Source organism: Manis javanica, chromosome 12 (genome assembly GCF_040802235.1).
Source record: "Manis javanica isolate MJ-LG chromosome 12, MJ_LKY, whole genome shotgun sequence".
NCBI lineage: Eukaryota > Metazoa > Chordata > Mammalia > Pholidota > Manidae > Manis > Manis javanica.
In genome coordinates this window covers 60179243-60206404 of record NC_133167.1, presented here as the reverse complement: position 1 = coordinate 60206404, position 27162 = coordinate 60179243, and the positions used below count along the sequence as shown (strand labels likewise).

General features: G+C 33.7%; 1 protein-coding gene across 2 annotated transcripts in view; it reads right to left on the bottom strand.

The window, feature by feature from the left end:
- Window positions 1–876: 876 nt before the first annotated feature.
- The window catches only part of SP3 (Sp3 transcription factor), a 64672-nt gene continuing 38386 nt past the window's right edge, over window positions 877–27162 (bottom strand). For both annotated transcript variants that reach the window (XM_037020624.2, XM_037020625.2), the window contains 3 exons: window positions 14745–14937; window positions 5035–5231; window positions 877–2611 (listed from right to left, as the gene is read on the bottom strand). In XM_037020624.2, the coding sequence (XP_036876519.1) occupies window positions 2295–2611; window positions 5035–5231; window positions 14745–14937 (707 nt within the window). In that variant the 3' untranslated portion in view covers window positions 877–2294. The remainder of the gene's footprint in view (window positions 2612–5034; window positions 5232–14744; window positions 14938–27162) is intronic.

Genomic DNA, 27162 nt, shown 5'->3' with positions numbered 1-27162 from the left:
AGCTTTTTAATCTCTTGACTTAATGGGTATTTGCTCAAGGAGCAATCTCTTCACATAATCCTCTTCACACATCCTAAGCAATAAAAATTATCTAAAAGGCGTTTCAAGACTCAAATTCTAATCCTTGTAATTTAAAAATAACTGTTATGTTCCACTGATTAATTTCTAAGCTTCCAAGCAATACTTCCTATTTCACAGCACAAACTCAAGGGTCACGTTTAGAAAATCTTTGTGTTTATATGTGTATCCAGAGTTGCCCTATGCATTCGAAGATATTACTGAAAGTATCAGATTGGGCCTGGAAAGTAGACAATGGAAATCTTTACCCCCACTACATACATGTGGAAAGTAACTGGATTAATTTTAAAAATATCTAAAATTCAGTCATATTAGTATTCTGTTAATTTTTCCTTTCCTCCTGCCCTGGTTTTTTCATGATTAGAAAATACACATTTCAGAACATAACCTTTTCAAATAACTCTTGCCATAGTTAACCAAAGACCGTCTTATTTTATTATTTTCAACAATCTTGAAATGTAAATTCAAGTTTTTGATAAATCAAAATATTCTGCACTGCTTTAACAGGAAACTGAAAAAAGGTTTGCAAAATAGATTGATAAAACTTATGAATCAGTGTGGGCTAAGAGTTAAAAGATTTTTTTTTTATTTATTATTTAATAAGCTAATTCTTAGGTGAAAAATTAGTCATCTGCTGCCTCTATTCTTCCCTTTTTAATATACCTGTTCATTAATTTCAGTCTAAAATCAATAATCTGCAAATAAAAGGCTAAATGAAGAAAACTAAATGACACAGATCTTCTTACCCCATAACCACTTAAGTATTTTAAATGCATAGGAATACAACAAACTCAAAAGAAAAAAAAATAGTGTTTTATTAACTACCACACTGTTATGATACACTTTAAACGTACAATAAGGTAGCCTTTAAATTTGAGGTGGTCTTAAAAATAACAAATGAACAGAATTCCAAATTTTTGAAATAGGTGAACTGCTGCAGTTATAGGATACATTTATGAAAATTGTATAGCTCTTACAAGACCAGCAATGAAACTTTATTTTGTACATTTTTAATAATTGAAAATATAAACAATTAAAAAATAAAAAGAAAATACAGAATAAAAAAACATACATTTCTCAATTAAATGTACTGGATACATATAAATTTTAAGGGAAGAAGCGAAAAAGGAAAATGGTTGATATTTAAGTGCAGACTGACTACCTAGACAAAAAAAAAAAAAAAAAAAAGACTTAAAAAAATATCATAAAACCTCTAGTTTACTATGACTAACATCCATATAGTTGGAGTATCGTCACTATGGAAGTGATTTTGTTATGTTTGCATATGTTATACTTTACTGGTAATTTACATGATGGCTTTTAAGGCCCTGGCAGACATAATGGATTTTGGAAACAAGATTGGATTAAAAAAATCACTGCTAAGACGCAATACACCTTATGTTTTGGTCCTCCAATATTCAAGAAAAGGGATAATTCACTATAACATTTTCTTACCACCCAAATGCCTCAACCTATACATTTTAAACTTTTTTTTAAACATTGGTTATATTGCCCAACTTCATTATTGAAAGGATATTAACAAGACATTATTTTGGCAAATTAAATCTTTAAACATGGCTTTTCAATAGGATTTAAAAGGTGACTATCCCTAGAGTTCCATGTTAAAATGTAGTTTTCAAAATCTTACAAGAGTAATGCTTAAAATATTGTACATAGTTAACCTAATTAAAATAATTAGCTTCAAAATGACAAATCGATAAAGCTAAGTAAAGCCTACACTATGTAACATTTGCTTGGAAACTTGATTTGTCAGTTATGCATAATAAAAATTCCAGTCATCAAGAAAATTACAAAAATTTTTTAATCATAACATGATTTCTTTCACCCACCAACTTTTTTTATCTTACAATAGATAAATACCAACATGTTCTCATTTTTACACTAAACCACACAGGATTGATGCATTTGGTTAGACTACCATTCGCATTGTTAAATTCAATTTTCTCTTTATATAACTTGGTAAAATTTCATTTCTTCTAGATTCCAAAAGTACCTACAAAACCCATGCAATTTTACCATTTTTAATATACTATGGAATATCATACAAAGTAAGGCATTTCAGTGTCTGTATAACCAAGTTACTGTCAATCCAAAAAGTTTTGCACATCAATAAAAAGATATCTAAGAACTTAGGAACAATATTCTTCTCACTACTGTATAAAAATAACCACAATGAATAAGTATTTGTGTAATATTTACTCCATTGTCTCATTTCCAGAAACTGTGACAAGCTGTAAAGGTATTTCAGTGTTGGTAAGGATATCCTGATTGCTGGTGGTGGAAGTATTAACAGTTCCTATTCCTGAAACAGAACCTTGTTGAATATTTGCAAGGATAAGTGTCGTTCCTCCTGCAGTAATCAAAGTATCATCTCGTGTAGCTTCCACAGATGCCAGCACTGTACTGCTAGAGTGAATACCTTTTTTATTCTGATGTGTTTTAATATGTTTGGCAAGGTGGTCACTTCTCATGAAGCGTTTTGAACATTCTGGACAAACAAATTTCTTCTCACCTGTTAAGACAAAAATTCAGTTACTTAGTTTTTTAAATTCAACATAATACACTGCTAATTCACTGAAGAAGAAATAGGTCATCACTGATAGTTGGGACAGGGAGCAGAGTACAATAATCATATTGGTTTCATGAGCTGCCACTGAGAGATTTCTCTCAGAATATTTTCCCTCAAAATAAATGTCATCTTTATTTTTTGATGAAAAGCAAACTTCAAACTTAATAAATTACCAACTGATATTAAGGTAATATTTTAAAACCTCAACTATGCTAATAGTTGACTTTGAAACATCTGTCACAAGATACCATTCAGCTAAAAAATGACCAACTGTAACATACCTCTTTAAAGAAAATACACTGTTTTAAGCTGTATTTAAGATAGTATTATGTCATATCCATGATACTAAACTTTTAACTCTTAAATCTGAATTCAACCACACAGAGTATTTCTAGATTAAGCAAGGACACAAGCTTTGGTCCAATAAAATTGCATAACCCCAAGAACAATGGAGATAGCTAGCTCACTTGATTTCAGCTGGAACAATCAGTATCAAAAACAAGCTAACTATATCATGACATTAAAGTTAGTAAGACCCTAATGCCTAAAATTTACTTCCAGGCATGAACAAAATACTTTTTTTTAGTACAAAAGACAGACTGACTTTCTATTATGTTAAAAACCTACTATGTAAGAGGATTACTTGGAAGATAAGGTAAAAAGTCAAGCTAAAAGGAATCCAGAGAAATCAATCAATCAACAAATCTGGTATTTTCTTAAATGTCTTATTTCTTATTCTAGCACCTCTAACTCTATATTGCAATGACACCCTAAGTCTTTCCCTCTTCAATCCAACAAATCAACATCAGACCACCTTCTTTAAATACCAAAGTTTATTACAGTACTTCACCACTGTACTAAGTGGCATGGGAAGGCAAGAGCAATTCACAGATAACTAAACAGTTTATATTCTCATTCTCCACTGCCTAAATTGCAAGGACCTCCATAATGTGGCTTAATCCTACTTAACAGAAATGTGTTATATAAATCTCTTTACTCATGTCAAATGACCTCTTACCTCTTCTATTCACATACTATTCTATTCTTCTAGGAAGATGTTTCCCAAAGTTTCTCTTGGAAGAGAACTAGAGAATTAGTTAGATGCTCCACAGCAAATGGTACAATTTGCTACACACACACTACCATCCCCCAACTTCTGAGATGCATGGTGCTAAGATTCAATTATAAAAATTAAACATTCATTTAAAAAAAACCTAAAAGGTGCTGCCTTGAAAGTACTATAGTAACCCGCTTTAATCCAGAGTTTCCTACACTTATTTAATCATATAGACCTTTTCTTTCTTTTTACATTATTTTTACATCCTGCTAAAGAAATTTCATAGGAAAATTTTGTTATAGGGCCTTTAAGGTCTCCTAACCCAGCTCATTGCCCCAAAATGTCTTACTATCCCAAGCAATCGTGACCTTGCTTCTGAGCATACTTTATCTACTTTCTTGTATTGTTTGTTTTAGTTTCAAACCAGTTATGCTCACCTGACTACCTACCTGATGAGACAGAAACTAAAACAAGTAGAGCACCTATGTACTACTAAGCACTTCAGTTTATTTTCAGTTTATTTTATATATTTAAAGCCAGTGTTGGAGATGTAAAAGGAGAATCAGGTTATTTGCTTCATCTAACAGAGAACTTGGATTTGAATTCGGATCTAGAAGGTTTCAAAATTCATACTGTCCTCCATTTCACCAACTTCTTTCTTCTAAGCTCTCTAGAGATTGTATATACATTATATATTTTTCAATTCTTCAGTGTTGGGCACAGACTGAACACTTTGATCATTACATGGTAGCAGGAGAAAACGAGCTGTAAGATATATTAAAAGGCTGGGTCATTCCAACCACACAACACCATGTAAAAATAATTAAATGCTATGGTATCAACAATGTTTGGCTATTCCTCAATGAAAAATCTTTTGCTTACCTCACAGATATTAAAACAAGAGAAAAGGTGAAATGCCTGAATTTATCAGAAGAAAGGAATTACTCTTTATTATAGTGTTAAAGAGGAGGATAAATAAGACAGATCAAGAGTAGAAGCAGACAACTAATTTAGAAGGTTAACACAGTAATAGCATAAATAGGGCTTAAGAAATTCAGTAATGTCAAAACAAAACCGAAAAGGTAACCACCTAAACTAACTTAAAAAAAAAAAGCTAACTAAAGTCTGCATAATCCATACCGGCTTGTCTGGAATTAAGTGTTTTTAAACTGGTATTACTAAAGACAAAAATTCGATATAATCGGTCATATTTTAAGAGTCCATTCAAGTAAGAAGTGCTGAAAAAAACTTTCCAGGCAGTATGTAGCCCTATAATTACTTTTGTCTGTTAAAAGTAAGTATTAGTAACCTGTATGTGTTCTTCTGTGCCTCTGTAACTCATCACTTCGAGTAAATCTTTTACCACAGAACATCCAGTTACAAACAAAAGGGCGCTCCCCAGAATGCCAACGCAGATGTGCTCTCAGATGTGAGGTCTTCCCATAGACTTTACCACATCCTGGTATATGACAAATGTGTTGCTTCTTCTTCCCAAGATTGGTACCTCTATAAAACACACACAGAATATATACTTACATGAAAATACTCAAATGGATATTACCAGTTATATCATATATCCCCATGTTGAAATTTAAATAGAAGACATCACCATGAGGTCAATCAGCAACCAAGACCATGTAAAATCAATTTAAATAAATTTTTATATTTGAATCTTTAAAGTCTTAAGTTATTAATTTTACTATAGGATTAATGGGATCATTGTCTTAATATAAATATGTTCAAAAATTATATAATCTAAAAGGACATCAGAAAGAATATATAATAAGGCTATTTATCATTCTGTCAGAACTATTCACAAATTCTATACATAAGCCCCATCGACTGAAATTAGTTGTATGAGAAATTAAAGTCTTCTCAGAGTCATGATGTCAGCCAATTTAAAAAGCAAATAAACCAAGAGTGAATGCCTAAATAATCACAGAATTAAAAGGTAGGTAAGCACCTTAAGCAGACTTCAACATGATTTAAGCATATTTATTCATATATTTGTATGTCCACACCCTGCACATACACTTGAATTAAAAAATCTAGACAAAGCTATTGTCTTAGCTCCTTTAGTACTATATATATAATATATATTATATATAATATAAATCAAACTTAACGTATTAAAATTCCCTTCATACTAACCATGCAAAGAAACCCAAAATTACACATCAGAGATATAATAAAATACAGTTTCTCCACAGCACAAAATTTAACATTTGCTCCATTTCAGTATTTGATACCAAAAACAGGGTTTGGGAGGTATGTGGCTTATTAGATGAGTTAACACAGGTATCTTAGCCTAAGCAAAAAGAAACTCTTTGACTCTATAACTGATATTCAAATAGCATTACTACTACAGAAAATGTTTTACTAAAGCTCAAAAAAATTAGGCTGTTTACTGAATACATGAGTTTGTAAGAAACATTTTAGACTCATCCATTATTAAAACTGTATTATATAAACCTTGTAATGTAATGTTTCTGAGATAAAAAAGGGTACACTTAAGACCCCCAACTTCTATCCTCCCCCAATCTCACAGTCCCTAGGAACAGCCTGTGAACTTTCCTTAAGCCTACAAATCCTCCTGTATATAATACCCCTATCGCTTTTCAAACTTTATTGGAAAAAAACGTATTATTTCCCCACATTTATATTTTAATGTACTCACACTCAGTAGCATGTGAAATTGCCATAGGACAAACAGTGCTAAACGGTGCAGTGCTGGCTGTTAGATGCCATAGGTGTTCTGAACAGGGAGACATCAATGTGGGCTCCAGTAGTTAGAGAAGGCTTCGTGGAGGAGGTGGGTAGGATTTAGATAGAAAGGAGGGAAGGCATTCCAGGCAGAGGAATAGCATAAGTAAAGACAAGGAGGAGTCATGCTGTTGTCTCAAGGGCAAGGACGTCATAATCTACACAATTCTAGTTTCTGCTCCAGTCCACCCCCAATTTCTACAACTCTCTTCAAAGAGCTGGGTTGAGTGAAACAGACTTTTCTGGCTCACCTGCAATGCCAAAGTCTTAGCCAATGTAGCCTTTTAATTTAATTATATTTTATTCTTAAATAGCCCAAAGATAAAAAGCAATGTTTGTGGCTACTGGTATACAAATCAATTTTACATACAGTGTTCACCATAGCAATTTCACAGAGACCCAATTCAGTTCACTCTTGTACTCATGATTTCTTACCTCTTTTCTAAGTCTACCACTCAGGTGAGTCAATGTATTTTTTATAAACACAAAAGTGCTACTTTATTAACTTATTTACCTTGAGAGCACTAACAAAGCTCAAGATTGTGACAAATTACAACAAATCCATCTGGGTTCTCAAAGAACCAAGAAGCCAGGAATGGTATTTTCCACTAAATTACAGGAAAACAAGAAATACTGTTTGAAAATGGGACAGAAATCTAAGAAAGAAAAAAATGGGGACAGTGGCACACACAAATATATAATTTAAGGGAAAAACCCAATACCCAGGGTCCAAGTTTTTATTTAAAAAGGATATTTTATTCAAGAAAAGATCTAGATATGCTAGATATGGATTTATGATAATGTGATGTGAAGGAAGGAATGAAGAGAACCAAAGTAAATTTCTCAACAAACTTCAAGTAATAAAAGATTTAAGCCCCACATCTTTTTCTTGACTTTAATAATCAAACAACTAATAACTATTATATAACCTGGAAAAACTAATAATTTTAAGTTTCTATTCTGGAATGCCTAAACTTGTTCCCAACAATTTAATGTCAAGATAGAGTGACACAGAATAAATAAAGCTAAACTCTCGGTAAAGAGATTAAGAATAAAGTTAAGCAAATCAAGTTTTTCTTTTGCTTGCGGTGGGACAAACAGGACACAAACTGAAATGCTGACAGGGAAGAAAATGGATTTTGCAGAGCAACTTATTAAAATATTGATTGATGTTTGACACAAAACCTACATAACAGTAATGCCTTTAAGAACTAATTTTATTAAAATTATTTTTTTCTTCCACTACAGCAAAAGTTTCTGAAGGCTGGTGGTTGGAACTAGCTAGATGATCAAATGGATACAATTTTTGACACCTAATTATATTTTACACCTTGTTCAAGAAGGTAAACAAAGAAATTTAGTTCTCTAAAGAAACCACCTAACACAGATTCTTCTTTTTGATTTTAAGAATATGGTTGAGAAAAAAGTACATTATTCTAAAATATTTTAAATACCACCTCTCTTACACCTTTGCAGATCATTTTGGAATATTTTGAGTTTACTCTATATGTTATACTTCTATCAATTAGACGTAGTGATAATCAATGATACAATTGTGCTTACCATGCATATACTGGTTGAATTTGGTTCAAATGAGCTCTAAGAAACAATGCATTTTTTTTCCTTAAGAGTTTCAATTTTGATTGCTTAAAAGTAAGTTTTTAAAAAACGAACTTATAGAAGTTCTAGGAAAAATAAATGTGAACACTTTTATAATCCTTGGAATAGAAAAGACATAATAGCATGATAAACAAGACATCCCATAAAGACTATCCAGCTAAAAATTCTGTACTAAAAAAAGTTTGCAAACTTGATGTAAATAACTCTTTCTTTACTTCTGTAACTGCATTTTGCAAAGCTGAAGGGCAACGTAGAAAACTGGGGAAAAAATATCTCTACATATGATAGTTAAACACAAATTAACAGATTCACAGACAATTCACAAAAGAAATTTCAAAATGGTAAAATAACACACCAAAAAAACATTCAGTTTCACAAAGTAAAAAAATATACTAAGTAAAAACAATATTGAGCATTGTTCTTCTGTCAGAATTTAAAGGTCTTAAAAAATTGCAAAACCCAATACTAAAGAAGATAATCTTGAACCTTTGGTAACCACAAATCTAAGGCCTGCAATGGCAATATGTAAATATCTTTCAATAATCACCCTAAATGTAAATGGACTGAATGCACCAATCAAAAGACACAGAGTAACAGAACGGATAAAAAAGCAAAACTCATGTATATGCTGCGTACAAGAAACTCACCTCAAACCCAAAGACATGCACAGACTAAAAGTCAAGGGATAGAAAAAGATACTTCATGCAAACAACTAGGAGAAAAAAGCAGGTGTTGCAGTACTAGTATCAGACAAAATAGACATCAAAACAAAGAAAGTAACAAGAGATAGAGAAGGACATTACATAATGATAAAGGGCTCAGTCCAACAAGAGGATATAACCATTATAAACATAAATGCACCCAATACAGGAGCACCAATATATGTGAAACAAATACTAACAGAATTAAAGGAGGAAATAGAATGCAATGCATTCATTTCAGGAGACTTAAACACTCCATTCAATCCAAAGGACAGATCCACCAGACAGAAAATAAGTAAGGACACAGAGGCACTGAACAACACACTAGAACAGATGGACCTAATAGACATCTATAGAACTCTACATCCAAAAGCAACAGGATACACATTCTTCTCAAGTGCACATGGAACATTCTCCAGAATAGACCACATACTAGGCCACAAAAAGAGCTTCAGTAAATTCCAAAAGATTGAAATCCTACCAACCAACTTTTCAGACCACAAAGGTATAAAACTAGAAATAAATTGTACAAAGAAAGCAAAAAGGCTCACAAACACATGGAGGCTTAACAACATGCTTCTAAATAATCAATGGATCAATGACCAAATTAAAACAGAGATCAAGCAATATATGGAAACAAATGAAAACAGCAGTACAATGCCCCAACTCCTGTGGGTCACAGTGAAAGCAGTTCTAAGAGGAAAGTATATAGCAATCCAGGCATACTTAAAGAAGGAAGAACAATCCCAAATGAATAGTCTAACAAATTGGAAAAAGAAGAACAAATGAGGCCCAAAGCCAGCAGAAAGAGGGACATAATAAAGATCAGAGAAGAAATAAACAAAATTGAGAAGAATAAAACAATAGAAAAAAATCAATGAAACCAAGAGCTGGATCTTAGAAAAAATAAAATAGATAAGCCTCTAGCCAGACTTATTAAGAGAAAAAGAGAATCAACACACATCAACAGAATCAAAAACGAGAAAGGAAAAATCACGACAGACTCCACAGAAATACAAAGAATTATTAAAGACTACTATGAAAACCTATATGCTAAGAAGCTGGAAAACCTAGAAGAAATGGACAACTTCCTAGAAAAATACAACCTTCCAAGACTGACCAAGGAAGAATCACAAAATTTAAACAAACCAATTACAAGCAAAGAAATTGAAGCGGTAATTAAAAAACTACCGAACAACAAAACCCCCAGGCCAGATGGATTCACCTCGGGATTTTATCAGACATTCAGAGAAGCCATAATACCCATTCTCCTTAAAGTTTTCCAAAACATAGAAGAGGAAGGAATACTCCCAAACTCCTTCCATGAAGCCAAAATCACCCTAATACGAAAATGAGGCAAAGATCCCCCCAAAAAAGAAAAATTACAGACCAATATCCCTGATAAATGTAGATGCAAAAATACTCAATGAAATATTAGCAAACTGAATTCAAAAATATATCAAGAGGATCATACACCACAACCAAGTGGGATTCATCCCAGGGATGCAAGGATGGTACAACATTCGAAAATCTATCAACATCATCCACCACATCAACAAAAAGAAGGACAAAAACCACATGATCATCTCCATAGATGCTGAAAAAGCAATCGACAAAATTCAACATCCATTCATGATAAAAACTCTCAGCAAAATGGGTATAGAGGGCAAGTACCTCAACATAATAAAGGCCATATATGATAAACCCATTGCTAGCATCATACTGAACAGAGTGAGGCTGAGAGCTTTTCCTCTGAGATCAGGAACAAGACAGGGATGCCCACTCTCCCCACTGTTATTCAACATAGTACTGGAGGTCCTAACCACAGCAATTAGACAAAACAAAGAAATACAAGGAATCCAAATTGGTAAAGAAGAAGTTAAACTGTCAGTATATGCAGATGACATGATATTGTACATAAAAAAACTTAAAGACTCCACTCCAAAACTATTACAACTGATATTGTAATATAGCAAAGTTGCAGGATACCAAACTAACACACAGAAATCTGTAGCTTTCCTATACACTAACAATGAACAAATAGAAAGTGAAATCAGGAAAACAATTTCATTCACAATTACATCAAAAAGAATAAATTACCTAGGAATAAATCTAACCAAAGAAGTGAAAGACCTATACCCTGAAAACTATAAGACACTCTGAAGAGAAATTAAAGAGGACACTAACAAATGGAAACTCAGCCCATGTTCTTGGCTAGGAAGAATTAAAATAATCAAAATGGCCATCCTGCCCAAAGCAATATACAGATTTGATGCAATCCCTATCAAATTACCAACAACATTCTTCAACAAACTGGAACAAATAGTTCAAAAATTCATATAGAAACACCAAAGACCTCGAATAGCCAAAACAATTCTGAGAAGGAAGAATTAAGTGGGGGGGATCTCGCTCCCCGACTTCAAGCTCTACTACAAAGCCATAGTAATCAAGACAAGTTGGTACTGGCACAAGAACAGAGCCACAGACCAGTGGAACAGAATAGCGACTGTAGACATTAACCCAAAGATATATGGTCAATTAATATATGATAAAGGAGCCATGGAAATACAATGGGGAAATGACAGTCTCTTCCACAGATGGTGTGGGAAAAACTGGACAGCTACATGTAAGAGAATGAAACTGGATCACTGTCTAACCCCATACACAAGAGTAAATTCGAAATGGATCAAAGACCTGAATGTAAGTCATGAAATCATAAAACTCTTAGAAAAAAAACATGGGCAAAAATCTCTTGGACACAAACATGAGTGACTTCTTCATGAACATATCTCCCTGGGCAAGAGAAGTAAAAGCAAAAATGAACAAGTGGGACTATATCAAGCTGAAAAGCTTCTGTACAGCAAAGGACACCATCAGTAGAACAAAAAGGTATCCTACAGTATGGGAGAATATATTCATAAATGACAGATCCAATAAAGGGTTGATATCCAAAATATGTAAAGAGCTCACACACCTCAACAAACAAAAAGCAAATAATCCAAATAAAAAATGGTCAGAGGAGCTGAAGAGACAATTCTCCAAAGAAGAAATTCAGATGGTCAACAGACACATGAAAAGTTGCTCCACATCGCTAATCATCAGAGAAATGCAAATTAAAACCACAATGAGATAACACCTCTCACCAGGAAGGATCGCCACCATCCAAAAGACAAACAACAAAAAATGTTGGCAGGTTGTGGAGAAAGGGGAACCCTCCTACACTGCTGGTGGGAATGTAAATTAGTTCAACCAGTGTGGAAAGCAGTATGGAGGTTCCTCAAAATGCTCAAAATAGAAATACCATTTGACCCAGGAATTCCACTTCTAGGAATTTACCCTAAGAATGCAGCAGCCCAGTTTGAAAAAGACAGATGCATCCCTATGTTTATCGCTGCACCATTTACCATAGCCAAGGAATGGAAGCAACCTAAGTGTCCATTAGTAGATGAATGGATAAAGAAGTGGTAAATATACACAATGGAATATTATCCAGCCATAAGAAGAAAACAAATCCTACCATTTGCAATAACATGGATGGAGCTAGAGGGTATTATGCTCAGTGAAATAAGCCAGGCGGAGAAAGACAAATACCAAATGATTTTACTCATATGTGGAGTATAAGAACAAAGAGAAACTGAAGGAACAAAACAGTAGCACAATCACAGAACCCAAGAATGGACTAACAGTTACCAAAAGGAAAGGGACTGAGGAGAATGGGAGGGAAGGGAGGGATAAGGACGAGGAAGAAGAAAAGGGGTATTACAGCATTTATAATGTGGGGGGGGAGGAATGGGGAGGGCTGTGCAACACAGAGAAGACAAGCAGTGATTCTACAACGTCTTACTATGCTGATGGACAGTGACTGTAATGGGGTTTGTGTGGGGGTGTACTTGGTGATGGGGGGACCCTAGTAAACATAATGTTCTTCATGTAACTGTAGATTAATGATAAAATAAAATTTAAAAAAATTTTTTTAATTAAAAAAAACACCAATGCGAGACATAATAAAAAAAATGATAAAATCCAAGGATGTGGGAAAGATATTCTCACATATCACTGGCAGAAGTATAAATTGATACAGCCTTTCTAGCAGACAACCCCCCTTTGAGCCAATAATTCCACTTCTGCCAACATATACTGATGAATAATCAGACAAATGTGTAGAGATGTGTAACAATAAGCATGACAACAATAAAATTCCCATGAAGATGTTAAATTCTTTTACATCAGTACAGTAAAAACACTCTACAGCCATAAAAAACTGATGTAGACTCTATACTGACTTGGTAATATGGTCACAAAAGTTTTCAAAATAAGAGCAGACATGTAAAACAGTGAAAATAAGATGACTCTACTTAAAAATATATGTAAAGTCTGGAAGGACAAATATAAAAATGTTACAATGATTATCATGAAGTGGGCCAGGACTGTGGTATTCTTTTAATACTCTTCTGTATTTCTGAATTTTTACAAGCATGTTAGTTCAATAAAGAGAAATTTAAAAGATTTCATTTTAAAGGAAAGAATAAATAAAACAAAAGGCCAGGTCTTGACCCTCAATTAGACATGATTTTCAAGAATTGTCTTGAAAGTTCTTCTAAAAATGAGAATTTCAGAAAAGTTATTGCCTAACCAGAACTTCATACTTATTTCAAACGACCAAAACATTTCAAAGAATAGGTAAAATTTCAAACAAGTGAATAATTACCAGTAAATACAAATATCAAAGGATCAGATACAGAAGCAGATCAGCAGTACAGCCATAGTGATTAAGGCTCTGGAGTAAGAAACTGGGTCCAAATTCTAGTTGTGTATGCCCTTAATAGTCATTCAACCTCTCTATTCCTCACTTATAAGAGTCTGGAACATAGTAAGCTCAGTGTCAGCAGTTATTAGTCATTATTATTACTGCAAACGGGCTGGCCAATGTGCAAAATCAGTAAGACCAACTCAAAGACAGACAGAAAGCCTCTACTAGATCAAGCTCATAAACTGTACTAATAGTATTTTTTATGTTTCAACAGTGCATTTCTGAGAGAAGTACATTAAAGCATTTTATTATGACTAGAGATTTGGTTAATACATCTTTAGAGTTCTTTCAGTCTTTGTTCTATGTATTTCAAAGTTGTGGGGAAAAGGCACCAAGACTATTCAGTCTTCCTGGTGAAAACTTCATATTCTTGAGAAATATAACCCTATCTATCTATTTGATGATTTCACCTTAATCCTACCTTGTCTGATAGTTAACATTTGCTATCCAGGTTTTAACATTTGCTTAATAAATCTTTCCCATCCCTCTATCTTCAAAATTCCTGTGCCAATTTATTTGAGATGCCTCTTATATAATCAACGTAAGGCTGGATTTTATATTTCTGAAATATGATCTGAATCTCAATCCCTTAGTTATTAAGTTTAACCCATCCATGTTTAATATAATTCACTCATCTGTTTTGAGTTTACTCCGATAGTGCTGTTTTGTCTTAATGTTTATTTTTAACACTGAATCAAAATATTAGTTCTATTTCTTTTAAAAATTACATTATTAAGGCTCATTACTCTTATCAGTGACTTCTGAACTTATTTTTATATAATTGCTATTCTCAAGCTAAGAATCAACTTTTGATTTTAGGCAAATCACATTGCTGGTTTGCAAACAAACTCTGATATGGACCTATTAAATGGTATCTATTATACCTTTTTTTTTTTAAAGCAAACTAATTTTAGATTTTAAAAAGACACTTAGATCTGAGAATTCTATTTCATATATTTTGTTCTCTAACTTTTTCTGCCACATACATATAGACACACAAAATGATCATGTAATGAATAATTTCCCATGATTAAGTGACATGGCATGCAATAATTTCAAAAATTAGGATAATGATATATTAGCAGTCTTAAAAGAAAAAAAAAGGATGTTTTCATGTGTGCATACCTCCCACCACCTTCTTTACAGTTGGGACAGGTGCAAGCCACCCTCCGAAGTCTTTTTCCTTCTTGATGTTGTTGGTCCCCTTCTTCATCTACCACCTGTACTCTTAAGTGTGTTAGATCATTGGTATTCAATGTAGAATCACCACTGAGCTGCCACTCTTCAGGATCAGGTTCTTCTTCCTTGATCCTAATATCTAAAGAAAAAACAAATGCAGATGAGAAGCAGCCCACTGGCCCAAAAAGATAGTATGAGATCTGAGCATCTCTAAGGTAAAGTAAATACTATGTATAAAAGTCAAAAATCATTTTTGTAGAGCAAAATCATTGCTCCTTATTGCTTATGCTTCTGAAACAATCTATTTTATTCTAAATATCAGATTAAGCCAAAAAGAGAACAAAGCCAGCATGAGAACTTGCTTGTTAAAAGTTCACTAAAAAAAGTTTTTTGGGTAAAAAGTCAGAATAATCTGCAACTTCAATTATAATTTTTCAATTAGTCAATAAATCCAGTAGTCAATTCATGAGAACAAATTCTACTGCCTTAAACCTGTTATAACTTGTTAAACTATGCCTTTCTGTAGGTATTATGTGAATGCAAATGAAGATGCCATTCACTTGAATCTGTTACTCACAGACTTAAGCTTTAAAGTCAATTATTACTACATTAACCAACCACAATGGCCACACCACCAGGTGGACGGAAGTATGGAAGTATGAGAGAGTTTCTGTTTTTAAAGCAGACTGAGAAATAAAATGAGCATGTGATGGTGAAAAAGACTGGATATGGCAAGAAGTTACATCATTTTCTCAGCAGAGCCAAACATATTTATTTATATCAATAATGATACATCACTTTCTATATGGAACTATGAGGTTTTTTTCATTTCAGAGAACTGATTATTGTTTAAAGAAATAATACATGAGTTTACAAGAAATACTGAATATAACCATCTTTGGTAAAACATAAACTTCCACAAATTTTTATTTTGAATCATGTAAACTAAAATCTTATTATTTTAGGTTGATATTAATCAGTAATTGGTACAAAAATAGCCTAAAAAAATCAAATGTGCCCAGTAACTCCTGAATTTATACTAATGAAAACTGTAATGTACAAGCAACAATTAAGAGAAATGCTCAAAGAGTTTAAAACTAGTTTATTAGAATAATAACAAAGAATGGCGAGGGGGGGGAATGGGAAGAAGAGGGAACTCTGGCCTGAGGAACAGAATTATATGGTGATGCCATTAATGGATGAAGTTCAGGTGAAGGTAAAGAAAGACAGTTAATGAGTTGAAGGTGAGGAGTTCACAGGTGAACTGTTTGTGAAACACAGAAGTAAAGACGCAGGACCTACAGGTCTGGAGCTCAGAAAAACGGGCATGTGCTGGAGATAAACAGGTAATCAGTATATACACAGCGATAGCGCCAATCTAAAGGAGGAGGTTAGATCACTCAGGGATTATGAGTAGAATGAGAACAGTGGCCTCTGAGGAATACAAACAGGCAGAAGAGGAAGAACCTGCAAAGTTAAGGAATACCCAGAAAAATGTGCTACATTAAAGAAAGAAAAGACAGGAAGTGGTCAACATCAAATATGGCAGATTCAAGAAGCTAAGAAAGTGAACAAGAAGTGAGAAAGTATTTAATAACACAAATAAGTTTATCAAGAAATCTGGCTTGAGAGAGACAAAAACATGTCAGTAAAAGCTTAAGGGGATCAAACAAAAGAGGGAGGAAAGAGTGTTTAGTTTTGTTTTTAAAGACAGGAAAGACTTGAATATGTTTAAATGCTTGCAAGACAGATTCATTACAGGGGGGGGGGAGACTGAAAACAGGAGTTAAGTCCCGAAGTCATGAGGAGATAGATGATCCAGAACTCTTACAGGTTTAGCTGATGGAGCACAGCCACCTCTTCCTGTACTACATGGAAGAGACACAGGCACATTCATTCATCCAATAAATAACTACCTACTACGTGCTACCAAAAGTGCTAAACCCCAGATACAGAGGTAAATTGCTTTCTTATTTCCTCAGTGACAGGATGAAGAGTATAAAATCCCTCCAAATACACAAAATAAATGAGTATTGACCTTGTTCTTTTATCATCAGGTGTCTACTTTGCATCATATGACATTTAAGTTCTTGCACAAACATTGCACAGTACTAGCTTTCACAAGTTAGATAAAAGACGTAGCATATGGATTTCCCATATCCAGAGCTGGATAAAATTTAAGCCCATAAAATGAGGAATTTTATCAGATGTTTTTAAAGCTGCTGGCCTTATACTATTTGTGACAAGACAGCAGGAAAAAAGGAGGACAAAAATACAAGAATGGATAATCTAGTCTCAAGAGGCAGAAGATTTAAACACAGCATAGAAATCAACAACAACAAAAAACTAATGAGAAAGGGTAAGAATGAAATGCAACCTAGGGGGATAAAGATATTTTAGGAAGTTCCTGCTATTGCTAATTCTCTTACTACCTACAAAATGTGTTTAAATAATGTGGCATGGACATGGGTACCTACAATTTAGCTTTCTTATTTAATCTAAATACAACACAGACAACAGACATATCCAAATTGAACACATCTTGTTCACACAAGTCTTCTCCTTGCCTCCCCTTTAGTTAATATCATTATAAGCTACTTAATTGCTCAAACTATCAACTTCAGGTGAGTCCTTGTCAGTCCATTCCCAGTCCCTCATTTCCCTCTCTCTTTTTACCAATCCATCTTCTACACAGCTTCCAGAATTTTCTTATTTAATAAAAGTCTAATGGCATCACTTTCCTGAGTCAATCTTTGCACTAAGTCTCTATTTTTTTACAATATAAAGTCCAAATTCATTAACTTGGTATTCAAGAACATTCTCAATCCGGCCCCAACCTGCTCTTGCAAATTTCAGTATTAAAACACTGACATTCTCATTTTCAGAACACGGCCTTTCTCAATGTCACACACTTGTATGTGCCTCTTGCCTGGACTGTTTTCTAGCTTTTTCATCTAACTAACCTCTAATTATCCTTCAAGACTAGTTCAAACGCACCTCCTTTCTACATGCATATGGTAGAATTAACTCTATTTATTGGTTTATACATCCCTTTAGATAGTGAATGTTTCACTCAAAAGTGCTCAGAAAATACAATCTGACTAAATGAACAAATCTTCCCTAAGGAGGAACCTCCAATATAAGTAATAATCTACCGGAAATGCTTTGCCCTCTATTTTTCTATGCTCATTCTGCAAATAACACATAAAGAGAAGATTTTTATAAAATTAAGAGGCAATTCGTACGTACAAGACTATAAAGTGTTCACTGAAGAGAACAAATTAATTGTCCAACAAATGTCATACTTATTGTTTAATCATTTCACTTGCTCATACACATCTGGTATGCTTTTTAGAATCTTAAATTATAAAATTAATCTAGTAAATCCTAAATAATAATTCCCCTTTGTCAACTACTTAGCAATTTAATACAAACACCTTAAAAAGAAGTCTTCAGTACCAGGCAGTCAAGTTTACATCTTCCTCAGTATCTTTGTGTAGATAGGAAAACATTTTTTAGTGTTTTATATTAGTATCCTACATGGTACCTAGTTATTCTTCGAAATTTCTTCGTTCATAAGGCTCAGAAGAAGGGGAAGTAATAATCAATAAAAAATGGCCCATAAAGCATGAAAAGAGACTCAATATTTATTATTAATCAGAAAAATAAAAATTACAATCACAATGAGATATCCTACACACCCACCAAAATGGCAAAGTAGTAGAGCAACTGAAACTCCCCCACATTGTTAGTGGGTGTGTAAACCTATGTAGCAACTCTGAAAAATCTTCTGACCACATTTTCTAAAGCTGAACCTATGTATACTCTCGATCTATAACCGAAGCAATTCTACTCCAACAGAAATGCATACACGACACCAAAAATACACCCTAAATTGTAGACAAGTCATATATCCACTAATATAGGAATGGAAAATAAATCATGATCCAGTCATACAATGGTGTATGTAATAATGAAAATTAACAACTTACATGCAACATAAATGAATGCCACAAATATAATTTTAAACAAAAGAAGCCACACACATACACAGAGACTTTCTCTTTATATATATATATATATGTACATGAATTTCATTTATATAAAGCTCAAAACAATGGGCAAAACTACTCTAAGGTGACTGCCTACCTTTTAGAAGGGTAAGGACAGGGGTACAGGGAGATTGCTCAGTTGCTGGTAACATCTTATTTCTTGATCTGGGTTGTAATTTTTCCTATGTGACATTTTTAAAAATCCATCAAGTTATACACATACGGTTTATTCATTAAGTACATAAAGATGATTCCAAATAAAAATTTTTAAAGTAATCTACAGGAGATTATTTAGGAACTCTGTTTAAAAAAATCAACTTCTTTTGTTGTGGCTTCATCTCTAGTTCCTATATTATCAACTAGTCCCTTCCCTCAACCATAAGAATTAAAATAAAATATAAAAACCTTAAGATGAGGGTACTCCAAAAAAATTCAGTCCACAGTTTGAAGTTTAGAATATAATGTTAGATACTCAACAAATACTTGACAATAATGTGCCAGTCACTGTTTTAGGATGTAAGGACAAAACAGTTAAATGTGTTAAGTTCATGCCTTTAACTAACTTTAGTCTTTAGCTGCGAGAGAAAACAGAACAAACAAGTAAATTTATAGTATTTTAGGAAGTGGTGAAGTGTTATGGGAAAAAAGTAAGGTAAGGAGGGACAGGAAGTAAGTGAAGTACTGCTGTTTTAAATAGAGTAGTCAGATAAAGCTTTGCTGATACAGTGACATTTGACCCTGAAGGAGTCAAAGGAGAAAGCAAGGTGGGGGAAAGTACTCCAGGCAGAGGGAAAAGCAAGATGGATGTATGCTTGGTATGTTCAGGAAAAAGCAAGAAGACCTGTGAGGCTAGAATGGAATGCATATGGTGTAAGAGTACTAAGTGATTAAGATCACAGAGGTAAAAATGTGTGAACGTGGGGAGAGAATAAGATCATATATGATGTTATACACTCTGTATTACCTCAGACCATTTTAAGGACTTTATGTTTTATTCAGAGTGAGGGAAGTCAGTGAGGGATTAAGAGTAGAGAAGTGACATAATTTAAATTACACTTTATTAAAATAAATCCAGCATCACTCTGGATGCTGTGTTAAGGAGACCTGATGGGAGACAAGAGCAGAAGTAAAAGACTAATTAAATTAGAAGGCTGCTGTTACTACCAATCAAATGATGGCAGTGGCCTAAAACTAGGTTGATGAGGCAGTGATAAGAATTGGTCAGAGTCAGTAAGTATTATGCAGGTAACTTCAAAGACATTTACTAACAGATTTGATAATGCAGTTTTATGTAAAGTGTGAGAACCATAAAAGAGTTAAAAACAACTCTTAGGTGTATATCCTGAGCAACTAGAAAGATGGAGTTGCCACTAACTATGAGAGGGTAGAATGGAGGTAGGAAAGATTGTGGCAGAGGGATGCCAATAAGGGGCCTATTTTTGGATATGAAAGTTTTGAGGTGCCTATGAAATATGCAAATGATGGTGGTGATGAGGCAGCTGATGGATGAATCCCAAGTTCAGGTTGGAAGTATGCCTGTAGATACAAATTTGGGCATCATGCATATTAAGAGTTGCCTGGAATGGAATGTAGATAGGAAACCCTGGGTCTCTTCAAAGTTAACAAGTAGAGGAGATTAAAAAAAAAAAAGTCAACGAGACAGGAGGAAACTGGTGTCTAGAAAACCGAGAGAAGAAATCATTTCAAGACCATAATCATATGTGTCAAAACACTTGATAAGTAAAATGAAGACTAAAATGAATTTTGCATGTAACAATGTGGTAACCACTGGCAATTTTGACAACAACTGTTTTAGGAGAGCAGTGAGGACACAATCCTGCAGACAGTAACTTCAAGAGAATGCAAGGAGATGAACGGGAAAACAGGTACATATAACTCTGTCCAAGAGTTCCATTGGGAAATCAAGCATTATAAACATGGCACTAAATTCCTAAGCTAGCCCACAAAGATAAGATTTAACACATAAGAGTACCTAAAATAACATAAATTAGCCTTTATATTCAGCAGCAATACCTGCATAACATGCACTAGCAATATAAAAAATGAATATGCGTATTTACACTTGAGTTTCTGTACCTGAGGAAAAACAAGTTTAAATGCCAAAAATATAAGCAACAGAAATAGAAATTCTCAAGGGGATCTGCATACACATTTAACTTTATGAACTAACACTTAACAGTGCTTTTTCTTATTACGTCTACTCTTTATCTCAGAATGATTATAACTGTTTTCAAGGCCTACCCCAATAAAACAAGTTTGTGAAAGGGATATATAAATGAAAAAAAACTTCCTGGACAAGAGTTGAAGAAAAAGAGAGGGAATTGGACTTGACATGATGAAACACACACACACAAACAACATAGTTATGAAGACTAATTTTCTTTTATTAGCCAATGCACAAACACAAAATTATAGTACTATATAGCTTAACATGTTATTAGTACTTTTTAAGTAGAGAAATACCAGAACAGGAGAGAATGTGATAGAAATACAATCTCCTGGAGTACAGAGTGTGGTGGTGAGGGTTCAGAAGGAACCAGCTTCCCATAGCCACTACTATGAAGCACTGCTGACTTCAAAGAGATTGGCCGCTTTTGTGGATTAGGAAGAGGATGAAGCCAGCAGTCTCCAAATCTTACTGATGATTTGACACTATTAGTAAAGTTGTGAACATGCATTTCATAAATGTGTTTATTAAGCAAGGATATACATGTACTATTACTCTAATTGACTATGAAATGTTATATAACACAAATAGATATGATAGACAATTTTAATTGTTTTATTGAGCAAATTAAACAAGTTTGTGAAATTGCTTAATTGCTCAATATCAGACAGTACGTCACAACGAAATATTTAGGGTGAGGTTCCACATTATTAATAGCAGATGCAGAGTGTTTACCCTGTCATTTTCTGTTGTTCATCAGTATTTTCTTTTCTACTCAATCCATAGTTTCTTTTATGAACACTAAAGCCACTTGTCCACTTTGAAGTTTATTCAGTTAAAACCAGAAAGTATAAATCCATTTAATCTGAGCACATATATAAACAGTAATACACAGCAACACACTGAAAGCACAAAAAGACCAAGCATATCACATATAAACACAAACACGGGTGACATGGAATCAGTGAAGGCACCAATGCAATCTGTGTAATCAATATTTGTTAGGTATTATAAAACTCAGGATATGTCTAGCTTTCTATTAAAAATATTGCCAGAAGAAAATGCTAAATGCTTCCTCCTAAGACTAAGTTGTTAATTATTTATCAGTAGAGCTAAAAGAATATTTAAGATAAATTCTTATCAAGTATGGAATGTGCATATTTAATTGAAATAACTAACACTAGATAAATATGAATTACAGTACTGTTGATAAAATGAGACATTCTCCTTTATCAATAGCATATCATTAGGATTTTGTTCTTATCAAAGGCTTTCATACTCTGCCTTCAATTTTTTGAGCACTGATGAGATTACTTCATTTGATTCTAAGTTTATTTTATTTACATTTTCCCTTTAATCAGTTTCACCTGCAATAAGAAAAACCCACCTAAACAGAATTACAGGATAATCCTACAAGACCCAATGTATTATTTTAATTAGATCTGCATATTCATAACTATTTTGATTCCTATGGATATTTCAGAGGTACAAAAGACTTTTTTTCTAATTGTTCTTTCAAGGGCACAGTTCTATATTATAAACATGGATTCCTAAAAAATATAACCTTGCTAGTTTAATCAAACTAAGTTAACACTTTAGAGGAGGGTTTTAAAACCAACTTTTATTCCTTTACCATATATAAAAAACATATATGTATTATCTCTGCTTTTAACATGAAGCAATCTTTCCCACAAACCCTATCTCCTTACATTTGGATCATTACTCTTCTATGATTGCTACCATTCCCCCACTTAAAATTAACCTTTAATTTCATATCTACTTATCTTTTTAAAACCCCATTTTTTTAATAGCAGTTTTTCAAGTTAACTTCAAAGCTTTTCTACCCAACTGGAGATCATTCATTAATAGTATTATTCTTCCAAGTAAGTCTAAATAATATGAGCTTTTATAATATACACACATAAACCAAAAATGAATTTTTTAATATGCCTTGTAGAAAACATCAGTCATAACACAAATAAATTAGAAAAGACTATGTGACTTACAATTAATACACTGTAAAGAGTGAAATATTAACTTCACTTTATTTAATCTGAAGTATTAAATAAGTCCCTGTTACGGTAACACTGTTCTACTCAGGTGGTGGTGGTGGTGATGATAACTAGCATATAAGATTTACTACTTGTAGACATTATTAGAAGCTCTTAGCATACATTAACTTACTTCATGTTCCCAACTGCCTTAAGGTATTTTTGCCCTGCTTTCTGAAGAGAAAATACAGAGGTTAAGCAGTTTCCCTCCAGTCACACAGTTGAAAATGGACGGCATGAGAACAGAAGACAAAGATAATTATTCAAAATCATGTTACAAGTACTGCTGAAGACCAGTTCCCCATCATTGCTACTTCCCAGGAATAGCAGCTTTAGGTTATCCTCCTTACATATGAATATGTCGTTTTAATTGTAGTTTGATCATATGAAATTAATGTGACTTTAAAACTCTGGGAAGGATTTTCTAAAATGTTGTATGTACATACAATGGAATATTGTGCAGCATTAAAAAAGAATGAAATCTTGTTACCTGTACAACAGGGATGATGAACCTTGAGAGCATTATGCTAAGTGAAATATGCCAGCCACAAAAGGACAAATTATGATTCTACTACTATGAAGTATATAAAGTAATCAAAATCACAGAAACAGAAAACAGAAAGGTTGTTGCTTAAGGGGCAGGGAGAGGGAAGAGGGGAATAGGTATAGAGTTTCAGTTTTGAGAGATGAAAAGTTCTAGAGATCTGTTGCACAACAGTTTGAATATACCTAACACAACTGAACTGTACACTTAAAAATGGTTAAGATAGTAAATTCAATGTTATGCTTTTTAGCATGATTTAAAAAATCTGGGAAAATCTCCCTTGTTGCTTCCCACCCTCACAAAGGACTTATTTTAGGAACCTCACAGATAAAATCTTCCATGTCACAGATAAGAAGTTCAGAATAACTATGAAAGATAAACATCAATATATAAGATATTACTGCAGGGAGTACTCTTTCCTAAGGCTTCTTCTTTCCCTCACAAACTAGTTGAGAGACAACTTTTCCTCTCTTCTTCAGATTAAAAAAAGATTAAAGTTACTCTAAAGTTAACAAAAAAAGAAAAAAGAAAAAACTGTTTTCTTTCATCACTTCCCAGGTTAATATAATACCAAAAAGGATGATAGTTCCCAATAATCCCTTACTGCTAAGAAAAAGTAAGAAAAGTCATTTATTAAAAGCAGCTATCTCTACTCTCCCTGTTCAAATCCTAACAGTACCACACATTCATCCTAAGAGTAGATCCAGTTTTAGAGACAGCTGAAGATGAACTGAAGTAACATATTTATGAAAAATGGTAAGCATTTAACTGGGAACTGTTATATAAATATAACTTGGATACTACAGTAGTTTACATTGTTATCACCTAATCCTCTAAATATTCTATCACTACAATAAGTAAACACCTTCCCAGTCTAAACATTTAGGGACAAAACAGAGTTTTTGTTTTTTAAGTCTTCTTTAGTAAGAAGGGGGTAAATACACAACAGCAGTTACTTTATGTATGATTTTATTAACCTCCCACCAAATAGATAAAACCCATCTTCTTGGCGGGGAGCAGGAGAGGAGAGGCTGTGTGTGTGTTGTGTTGTGTGTCTCTAAGAATGTAAGTAATAGCTCTATAATAATTCTATTACTAATTCTTTCTAATTTCATGTTGCAAGAAAACTCTTTTAAATTGGTTTGCAGTCATCTCTTAAAATACCCTTTAAAAAAACAGCCATTAAGAACAGATTTCAGTTATGCTTTTTAGATACTTTATGTTATCGTAACTCAATGAAATACATGGCAAAGGCATTTAGCATTATATAAAATTATTTTCACAAGTTCAAATATCCTGGAGTTTTTTTCATTACATTTTAATTGTAAAAAACTTTCAAAATGTAAATATCTACCATTTCAATGTGTTTTAATCAACTGTATATCACTTAAAAAATACATTGTAAACTCCTAAAATTCAAAACCTCAGGACATGAGTTTTTTAGGATGGCAGCACACTAACTAACTACAGTTTATCACACAATGGAAATCTCTCTAGAATTAGTTACACATTTTCCAACTTTCTTTTAGCAGGAATCTCAAAATATTATTTAACCTATCTAATGACTCAATTCATTTTTACAAATATTTTTTGGTATTAAACAAGCCCTAGAAAATCCTATTAAAAAGCCCAGAATTCTAGTTCTTTTTAATTATTTCATCTTTTTTTTTTGCCTTCTTCCTAACTCTGATAGTAAAAACTCTCCCCCCATTCCCATATCCAAGTCACCAAATCCATCTTCCCTTCTAATGTGTATCTTCCAAGTCATTTCTAAACTTGGCAGTCAGCCACAATTGTTAAAACTGTATATAAAAATTAGATAAAATAGGCCTTAAGAAAGTACCCGAAGCTTTTCTTAAGAAATATAAACCCCCAAAAATGAAGATGGCCATAGTGACTATACCTGTTTCAGCAGGGACTTTCAACTGTTTCCTTAAAGGGCACTGTCAGTGTCAGTGGAAAAGGACCCAGGACCATAAGATGAGCTATACACTGGAGTTCTACCTAAGACTTATTCAGGAAAGGCTTCTACGCCAGGACTGGAGTAAAACTAATGGTACTGCCCCTGCCGCTATGGCTACAATAATGGTTTTAGGGTTTTTCCCTAGCCTGTGAAGTAAAAAGATTTAAAAAAAAATTATTCCCTTTAAAACAAAAGATTCCCTTCTCTCAATCCTGTTTCAGAGGTGCCTATTCTTTTTTTCCTAAGGATTATTCATAACACTTCCATAGATTCTCAGCAATCTTAATCAGATTCACCAAAAATAGAACACAATGCTTTAAATGATCCAGTAAACCACACATATATAGCTTTGAACAGTTACTTCTAGTTATGTTTTAAGTTCCACTGCTTTCTATTTTTTCCTGTGTTTTCTGCCTATGTAATCTCTTGCCATATTACCTATGAAGACATGCTTAGTCAATGTGTGGGCTTGGCTATCACAAGAATTGTACTTTTGCCCTCAAATTTCAATGTATTCAATTCAAACATTGATTGAGTACCTACTGTGACTTAAAGTATAACCTAACACATCAATCAGGACTAGTAAGGTTGTGCTACAGTAACAATTCATCCCCAAATCTCAACACACCAAAAGCTTTCCTCACTAGTTTTATATGTCCAGTTGTGTTAGCAAGAGAGATCTCTCATCAGTCCCTCCAGAACCTAGGCTCTGCTTGACACATACTTCCAAGATTGCCTTGCCAAGGAAGATTAAATAGAATGTGGTATATCAAATCCTGCTCTTAAACTTCCATTCATATTTTATTGGCCAGAGTAGGTCACATGGCCATGCCTGACTTAAAAAATGACAGGAAAGGGTAGTCCTATTAAAGTGCTTAGAAGAGAAGTGACTATCAACAATTCTGATTCCCAAACCCCCTGCTGGTCAAATATTCACTTTACTCTTCTCCCCTTACAAGGAACATATTTGTTCCCTCCCTGCATAAGATAATATGAAAACCCTGTCTTGTTACAATGTCAAGTTCAAAGTCAAAGGATGATACAGAAATAACCTCTCTTTCAGGTTCAGGTGTGGCCCCTCTTCAGAGAGGCTTATTTACTAAAACAAGTTATCTACTTCCTTTCACACACACAATACACAATGAAAGAACAAGGTTAAGTATAACCATAAAAACACTTCCATTCAAAAGAGGAGAAACAGGAGACCCAATGGGTCAGTGGTTAGTAAGACAGTCAGTGGTTCAGAGTAATTCACTGCATAGATAGTTCAAGTGCTCTCTGCCCTGGGGGCAGGGGATGCTCTGACTGATCACTGCGAGGAGTTTCACGATCCAAGAGTTCTCTGTGTCTCTTTAGTTCTACCTTCCAGTAGTTCTTTCCTTGTCTGTTACCCTCCTCCATCACAGCAGAAGTGGACAAGGTGTGTCTCCTCCTCCAAGAATTCTCAGCCTGCTGGTTAGAGGTTAGTGAGTGGGGACTAACATAAAATCTCCCACAGTTAAAACTTTCTGCACACTTTTTCTATGTTTGTAGTTCCTTTAGCTGTACAACTCCCTGAAAACTAGG